Genomic DNA, 9,267 nt, shown 5'->3' with positions numbered 1-9,267 from the left:
TCTTTCCCTTCACCATTTCTAATACTCTGATTTTACTTGGGGAAAGGACAAGTTTTGTCCCTCAGTAGGATAGATCAGTAACTCTCTCACCCATTTATTATAGTATGGATCCAGTTAAAGCTCTATTACTTTTTAATATAGGAGTGACTTGCATAGACCTCAGGATGTAGGCTGCATCATTTACTTCTGGTATAAGCGGATACCACTTGGACCAAGCTTAACAAAAGGCCAAAGTTGGAAAGCTCTGAACCTCTCAAACACTAATGATAAAATGTTATTGCCCATTTCTGTTTGAGCAGCAACATCACGTTCTAGAGCATGAGCACAGCTTACTTTTGGTATGCGTGTGTTACTACGAGCAGCATTAAGCAATCACATGCTAGAACATGAGGGGTGTCTTTGGATGCAGAATGGGACTTCCTCTTCCTAATCCACCCAAAGCATTCTCCCCACAAAATCTACCAGGCTCAGGATATTTAGGAGGATTACACTCCTCAACAGAGGGTATGGCAACATTGCTACAGGGCCCTGCTTTAATACTTCCTTTTGGAAGTACCAAAGCATGGCACAGTACGGGTGGTTACTGTACCATGAGTGCAGCACACAGGTAGATTTCACCACTACATCACCGTAGCAGCACACTATACCCCGGGAGCACACCACTACAGTGACGGAGATGATAATCACATGTAGACACATGCGATTACTACACTGCTATAGTGTGCTTTACAGCAATGTGTACATGCACCCAGAGGCAACATGGTAGACTCAAATATATTGTTTTTGCAATGAACAGGAGGAAAACCATGAGAAAAACCACCAAGCCAGCAGCAAAGTGGCTACTCTCTCTGACAAAATTGAGGGTTTGTCATGTTAGTCTGAAGCTGGACAGAAGGCAGGGCAGGGTGGCACCTTACAGACTAGCTCATTTAGAAATGCATGAAGTTTTCCTAGATGACATTCTATTTCACAGATGCTATGAATGGATTTTCATCCATTCACTTCATCCATTCATAGCAGCTGACGAAGTAGACTGCCGCCTATGAAAGCTTATTGATTTCTGAATGAGTCTTTAAGGTGCCACCTTGTTCTGGCTCCTGCCTGACAACATACGGTACAGACTCTATGATAGCCTCCATTTCGTGGCATCTCTGCAGCTTTTTCCACTTGAGGTGTCAAATTGAATTTGTCTGAGGCAAAAGAATTTGTGGACATGTACCATGCTATGTTAAGAATCATCATTTAACAGACCTCCACTGGTAATCCTATGAAGGAGCTAGCAAAGACATATTGCTAACCGCAATAAACTCTGGTTAATTTGCCTCTCCAAGGGAAATGCAAATAACAGTGGCAATTTCTAATAGTGAACCGTTTTAAGGAGTTGGTAATAAGCAAGGGCACTGCTAGAGAATCAGCAGAGCTGGAGCATACTATCAAAACAGCAGGCAAGGGCGACAGTGCAGCTTTCAGTTTCCTCTCTCACCAGCCTCTTTGGTTTCAGATGAGAACTCCGATTCGGACTCGGACTGAAGAACAGAGCATTGACAGACTGTGGTGTCAAAGGGAAGAGAGGACCAAGCACTTTCCTATTTGCTGAATGCACTGCCAACTGACAGCTTTCCCCTTCTGCTGTGGGTCTCTGGCACCAGTATTCTCCCTCTTCACCTCACTGGTTGCAGGCTCACCAAAGCAAGTGGCGAAGTGACGTGTGGGAAGGAGAATACTCCCCTGGCAGGTATCATTTCTTTGGAAACATGATTCTGCAGCAGTTCAGCCTTGTGCAGAAATCCATGTGTTAACATGAATCTCAGCTCTCCTTGGCCTGCCCTTGTTCAGCGCTACAATTTACTGAGTGAACAGGAACGTAGTATTGTAACAGAGCTTATCTTTTAACATGCTTTCTTTATTCCAAACCTTTTACACTTCCAGCTTCAATCTTTCTTGCTATACCAAAGTCAAGAGGCATGGAATGCCTTTTAATGTTTTGGGGGTTTTTTTTCAGATTAAGCAGTAATCTTGTAGATGAAGTCTCAGTACCTTTCCTATCTCCAGCACTGATGGTGTAGGGTATAGTGAATGCACGGGGTTTCATACTGCATTTAACTCTGTCTGCTGCCTACATGTGACAAGGAGAAAATAAGCAGCAGGAAATGTGAAACATGAACAAATCTCAAAGCAGGTCTGAGCCTTGGCTCAGACACTGGCTCAGTGGACCTTACATTTTCCATCATTTGTAGAATTTGCTAGGGACAAGTCATTGACTTCCCAAGCGGCTTTCTTGGGACCACTTCCCAGCCTTCTCATCTTTCCAAAATGGGGCTGATGCACCATCCTAACCTCACCTTCCTGCCACTTTCACAGAAGCCCCCAGTACGGTCTGCACGTTTACAGCTCCAGGTTACTGCAGAACGTCCAGGCAGGGCTGGCTCAGAGCCATTGCAGCAGCCTGCAGGGACTTTGGAGCGAGGTATTGCTGCCTTATTTCTTGATCTGTACTGTTAGTAGCCCTCCAGTCAAGAGCAGTGAGTATCCCAGGTCTGAGAACATCTGGGGTCCCAGCTCCTGACCATCACACGGCCAAGAATGCTGGGGTACAGGACACGACACAGAGATAAGTCTTCTGCAAATCTCAGGACAGCTCTAGCCTAGGAGGGCAAGACTCCCTCCCAACTGTGAAGAGGTGAAGTCCAGCCTCACAGTTAGTGCAGTGAAGCTTGCTTTCCCTACCCCACTCAGGTTTTTTGGAAAGAAGACAGCTTGTCCACTGTAGCATTTCTGGGATAAATCCCTGCATTTACAGGGTTCTCTTAGGGGAGACTATTTTCACATAGGTAACATAAGCTACCTGGAATAGTCAGAGCTCAAGAGAATGCCAGCCCATATCCCAAGCAACTATGCCAAATGACTTTTTTCTTGTAGCATTTGCTTTTAACTGTTTCAAAAAAATAATTTTATATTAAAAAAAAAAAAAAAAAGGGGGTATTTTAACAGAGTCTGGGAACAGGTAGTTTAAAACAAAACAAAAAAAAACCTCACAAGACCAGATGGTACCTGAAGAGTGAATAAGGTGGTAAAACATGAAAGGCATTTTTTTGCTGGACACAAAACTATCGCTTGCACTTCAGTTACAGGCTAGCAGCTGGCTGCTAGCTGGCTACAGGCAAGGCACTTCCTAGCAGTGCACACGTATGTCAAAAGGATGAGCTGCCTGAATAAAGAGGTATCCAAAAGGCAGCCTCTTGCTTCTCCACAATTCCTTGTTCCAGACCTCTGAAGGATATGCAGCAATAATGAATGTTCGTTTCCAAAGGCAATACGTAATCTTTGCTTTGTTCAGGACTTCTTCTGTGTGGAATTATTCATTTCTTTAAGCCTTTATCCTGTCATGTTTACTGGCATTTACTGTGACATTAGTGGAACTGTGGTATCATTTTTTTTACATTGTTTTGTAATTTTAATTTTGATATGTAATGCATGTCACAGCTGGAAACAAGCACATGGGAGCCTTTATAAAGCAGGCTCCATTAAACCTCCTTTAGTAGAAGCTGAGCTTTGTGTTTTCCTTTGAGACTCCCACTCATTGCCTGGCACTCCGCAAACGACACAGGAAGACAGCTATGCCTCCCCGCCGCTATGACGCTGCTTGCCCACCTATTAACAAGGACATATACCTTTCCTCTAGCCCATACACTACATTTCATTAGTCTCTTCAGTAATTATTGCAGGTATGCAAAGGGCTGCGTGCTTTGAAATCTAATAGTATTGAAGGACATGATATTGCCTCTTGAGTTTTTTTCCATTGCTACAAATTCCCCTTAAATAAAATGAATTGTGTTGTTTTTTTCATGTGGACAAGTCTGTAAGTCAACAGAAGATCCATATAAAGTGAATCTGATACCAGTTTTTGCTAGCTGCTGACCAGGTTGCCTCTTCACAATTTTAAAATTAGCATCAAGATGTTAGGGGCTTTTGGGGGGGTTTTTTGTTTGTTTGTTTTAAAAGTCAGCTCCTGGAGTCCTGTGAGTATATCAGCTCTTGTGTGTCTTATCTAGGTATCTCAGTATTGAAAAAAAGACTGCTTGGTTTGGGGTTTTTAAAAGGTATTTATTCCAAATAAAGAAAATCTGAAACGTATTTTTTTTTTTAAAATCACATGAATTTAAAGCTAATTATGACTTAGGGCCTGGTTCAGACCTTTTGTTAGTGTTTACAGTTGGCAAACCCTAAGGTCCTGATTTTTTAAATATTTTAGCTTATCCGCTTCTTTCCCAGACCTGAGGGGAAGCATTTCATGTCTAATGTCATTCTTGACTGTAGAATTTCTTTTTAAACTAACCAACCAGAATTAATGGAAATTCTTGTTGCTCATTGCCTGTGAAAATATCTGTATGTGAGGACATTTGCTGTTACTCTGAAACAGTCAATGCAACAACAGTGTTATAATCAAACAGCTATTGTTTTCAGGCCTAAACTTTGTCCATTTTCTGACAATGATAACCATAAATTACAAAGCACCTGAATGCTAATATAGGCATAATTTTACCTACCCCTACAGTACAGCCATCTCTAGTTCAGACTTCAGCAATTCTCCAACAGAGCACTATACAATAGATGAATAAAGAAAAAGTCTGGAACAGCAAAGTGCAGAGCAAATTTACATAGGGACAATATAATACTCCCATGATTAACGCTCCTCGCTGAGAATCAAAGATATAGGTAGGGAGAAAAAGATCTCCATTTACAGGCCAGATGGAAGGCTGTCTCACTATTTTGCCTCAACTCTTCTTTGTCAAAAGCCTTTTATTCTTATCAGTGGAAGCTTTGTTCATGTCTTCTAATATATTACTAGGCAAGTGATAGCACAGGAATGTTACCTGGCAGGGAACTCACGACCACCTCTGTACAGAGCATTTTTAGACCATCCATTAACTCACAAGCTTGACAGCTGCAAGCCACAAAACAAAGAGAGAAGCTGTGCTTTTGATTATTTTCCTTGGTGACAATCACTGATTTCAAAGCCTACATTTAATGACCCACACCTTGCCTGGTCTAGGATACAACACTAGGCTGCATCAGGGCATGCAGATCCTAGCCTGATGAAAAACACGCAAGTGCCTGCAATCTGGTATTAATAAAGTATGTTTCTGGTGGCCTGGCCTCAAAAGTCACTGGAAACTAAGGTATTTACCGTTGTGGGGTGGTCTAAACCTCAATGAAACTGGGTCTCCACAGAAATGCATCGCAAACTAAATCAGTTATTTTTTTAGCCTGTTCTAGGATACCACAGAGCAATCGCTTCCAGTGGGGCTGGGAGGGGGGCAGAAGCAAAACAACTAACAACAGCTACTTGGCATCGCTCAGGACTATCGAGAGCACCAAGGGTTACAATGCCAGCAGCATGTTAACATGTTCTGCATTTACATAGCATCTAGCATAACGGGGTCCCTGCCTGTGACTGGGTCTTGGGTACGACTTCAGTACGGACAACAACCCGCTCCTGATGGTGTTGCTGCCCAGCTTTCTGACCATGGTGTCAGGCTGCCTGCAAGACATGTGGGCCAACTGGAACTGGACCAGCTGGTAGCAGTTTATCATTTTTGGCAATACTTTTTGAAGAAAAGCACATCGCACAAGCACTTGGCACTCCCTCAGCGAATCCTCCATCCAGCAGAGCAGGCTGCGGTGAATGCTGGGGTGAGAGAGTGTGGTAGGCTCTTCTTCAGATACCTTGTAAACAGCTCCCAAATTTCCGAGTTTTTCACAGCATTCAATGAACAAATTTCTTAAGTTTCCCTTCCTAACACCAATGAACAAATTTCTTAAGTTTCCCTTCCTGTCCCCTCTCACCTGCCGAGCCAAATTACTTTCATCATGCCAAAAGCGCATATAATGACAACATTCATCTTCTTGCCAAGTTGCTCTCCAACTCCAGCAGTCTGTGGGGGTAGGTTACTTACCAAAATTTTGGTTTTGGGCTCTCCTTACATTTCAAAGTGCAACTCTACAAATCACAATAAGCTACAGCATTTCACTCCGTTACGCTGTACTAGACAAACCTCCCTAAGAGATCCTGCCGCAGCCAAGCACTTTTTCAACAAGGCAGCTCCACGTGCTTTCAGCTGTATGAAATGTCTCAAAGACAGCTGACTCAAATGTCTCAAAGACAGGGGACAGGTTTCCATTAACTTTTGTATCCAGAGTGTCTCCTTGTTTCATTATTATCCACAACTCAGTCATAATTTCTTTAAATGTCTGAGACTGTCTCATAAGCATCAGTTATTAAATACACTTTCTAATAAGTATGTTAACAACTATGACACTCAGTTCTGCATTACCATATTACATTTACAGATGAAGACAATATTTTAGTACTTTAACATGTCCATTTATTAAACAAGAAATCCTTCACAAATGATTCCATACTATATTGATCAGAGATTAGTGTTCAGAAAACTAATATTTCCCTACATACAATAATACAGATTTTTACCACTATGAAGACAATCAGAAGAGTACCATGAAAATCTGTAGAGCTCAGTATCTTATTATATCAAAAAGGACAACAACAAAAACAGAGACAAACTCAAAGGTAATGCAATACTACATTTTGAATTGGGAAATTACAAAAAAGTTATTGTGCCCATATACAAAAGATTGGATAAGCAAAATGACATTTTAAACTGATAAAATACACCATTAAATTGTGTTATAAAGACATGTATTTTTAAAAACATAGACAAGATAAAATAGGAAGTTAGAGACTGCCTTCTGTATCACATAATAAATTTATTACAATCCTTCAACTTTTATTTGCAGTTTAGCAATAATAAGAACAGAAAAGAAGTGGGTAACATACAAAAGAATAAGCTGTCACTAGAAAATAAGTTTAGGAAGTGCATTTCCTTTGCTTATGCTGAAATGATTTGGCCTTTGAAGTTATTCAAAGCATCAAAAGAGCCTGACAGTCACTATACATGCTGTTTCAGGTTAAACACATTACCAAGACTGAAAATGACACCAGTTTGGAGTGGACAGTAGTTACCTAGAGCAGAAACCTTCGATTGTTTTTGCGAACCATCTTGCCCATGGCCTTGACTGATTTAACATAGCTGCAAGCACACCAACCAAAATCCAGCTAAGTGACATCAAGCTGGAAACTTCTCATACACACGTTTTGCTTGAATGAACTTTTCTTAAAATTAAATTAAAACCAATTGGTCAGAACATGCATTCATACACGAAGGGGAGATAACATGGGAGTGGAAGGGAGGGGCTGATCCTGCCGTCCTGGAAGCCAGCAGGGAGTTCTGCCTGAGGAACGTCTGCAGAATCAGGCTCTGATTTGCAATGGCACATAAAACATGCTCAAAATACTTTCTTGGCAGAAGATTGCAATTTTCTGAGGAAACCAAGAGTGGCAGAGGGGGAAAGGGGTGTCAGGGTCACACAGATGAATTGTGCTCAAATTGAGTCCACTATGCCCAGCCTAGAAGTCAGCAAGTTCAAAAGACAGATGGTTATAACTCTGATTTACCATGCAGATTTGAAAATAAGGAAGGCTTTACTTTCACCTGGTATTCCTGAGCCTTCTGCTGCTCATGCTCACAACTGGCAGTACTGGAACGTGTGCCTGTCACCTGAGGTCTTTCAATCAAGGCAGGATGCCTTCTTTTAGAAGGTCTGCTTTAGCTCAGCTCCAAGTATCAGCTGGATGCAGGACTGTTTGGATCAGACTGTTCCAGTCTGTTCCTTTACAGGGACTCAGCTCCCAGGATGTATCTGCATCCCACAAACAGGAATCTCACAAAGGAGAGGGTACATGTATTTGATAGTTTAGTTCACTCACCCCATGTTTGAACAATTTTCCATTATCAGGTAACTGGCTCACGCAGAGCAGAAGAGGTACAATTTTCCTGTTCCACTGTAAGATCAGAACATAACTATTTAGTGCACCAAAGAAAAACAAACAGGCTGGTTTCCATTAAGGCTGGTATTAGTGAAAACACAACAAGGAGCCAAAAGTGTGTTAGTCAGCCACGTTACAAAAATAGCGTTTACTGGTTTAATACATTTACATCTCTACCTTTATGATTGACAAGTGCTTATATCACATAAGGAAGGCACCCTAGGTGAAATAGATTTTCCAATATTTGTTTACAAGTACATGAAAAGACATAACAAGTATCAACTTTGCAAATCAAAATTGAGCAATACAATGAGTAATAAATACACACTTTACTATTTTTATCATGGGTTCCTGAACCCTTACAAGCTCCAACATATACAAATAGTTTCAATTGACACCAACGTAGAAGAGAAGAAACCTGGACAGGTAAGACACCTTGCAAATAGCTAAATCTTACATTCTAGGATATCCTAAATGTTGTCTTTTAAGTGTAAGAGTTATTTAAAAATGCAAATTTGTCACAGTGCAAACCAAAAATAAGATCTCACATGAGCGCTGCAACTTACTATTTAAAGCTTCACTAACAGTAGTGCCAAGATGCACTATCCCTCCACAATATCCAACAAGTAGGAACCAGTAAACATTCAAGATCTAACTATTAACGGTAGGAAAAAAAAAAAGGTAGCAAGTTTTAAAATACAGAATGCTAACCAGAACCACATTAACCTTATAGACGTCAGGATCAACATAGCATCGCAAAAATATTTAGACTATTACACTTCTGGGATTAAAGGTTACCAAAAGTAATAACTCAGACTAGTTAGAGGGTATGTCCTTTCAAAACACACAAAGGTTTCAACTAAATATGTCTATTAAGACATTTGTCCAAGAAACAGTACCCTGAAATTCATCATTTTCTGGACAATAATCCTTACCAGTCAGAAGAGGCAGATGTTTGTATTTCATTCAGTTACTCCAGCATTTCCCATCTAGATGTTGTTATAGCTGCAGGGACCAGCCCCAACCAAAGAACAAGGAAAAGGTCCAAAAGCCTGTTTACAAGATCTGGACACTGCCTTTTGAAATGTTCCTATGTCTTCATCATGAATCGATGAAGACAGTTTTCATATTCTTCAATATATGTTAACTGGCTTATACTTCATCCATGAAATCCATGGGACAGAGATAAAACCTTCATAGTAAATTCAAAGCTCTATATTATAAATATGTCAATCAAGGTAACTATGTATATTGAATATAAAAACAAAATTAAATATCTTCTGTTTGCCAAATATAATTTAAGAAGGAACCTCTTTGATTAGTTATAAAAAATATTATTAGCCCATAGCAATTAAAAGGCA

The 9,267-nt window shown here is 40.6% G+C and overlaps 1 protein-coding gene across 1 annotated transcript in view; it reads left to right on the top strand.

The window, feature by feature from the left end:
* Positions 1-3,549, top strand: part of CMTM3 (CKLF like MARVEL transmembrane domain containing 3) — a 9,929-nt gene extending 6,380 nt beyond the window's left edge. Inside the window, exon 5 of the mRNA XM_006028142.2 lies at positions 1,502-3,549. Coding sequence (XP_006028204.1) covers positions 1,502-1,530 — 29 coding nt within the window. The 3' untranslated portion in view covers positions 1,531-3,549. The remainder of the gene's footprint in view (positions 1-1,501) is intronic.
* Positions 3,550-9,267: the final 5,718 nt, after the last annotated feature.

This window comes from Alligator sinensis, unplaced genomic scaffold (assembly GCF_000455745.1).
Source record: "Alligator sinensis unplaced genomic scaffold, ASM45574v1 scaffold170_2, whole genome shotgun sequence".
NCBI classification, from domain to species: domain Eukaryota; kingdom Metazoa; phylum Chordata; order Crocodylia; family Alligatoridae; genus Alligator; species Alligator sinensis.
Note: the sequence above shows the minus strand (reverse complement) of the source record. Positions and strands in the feature narration are given on the sequence as shown.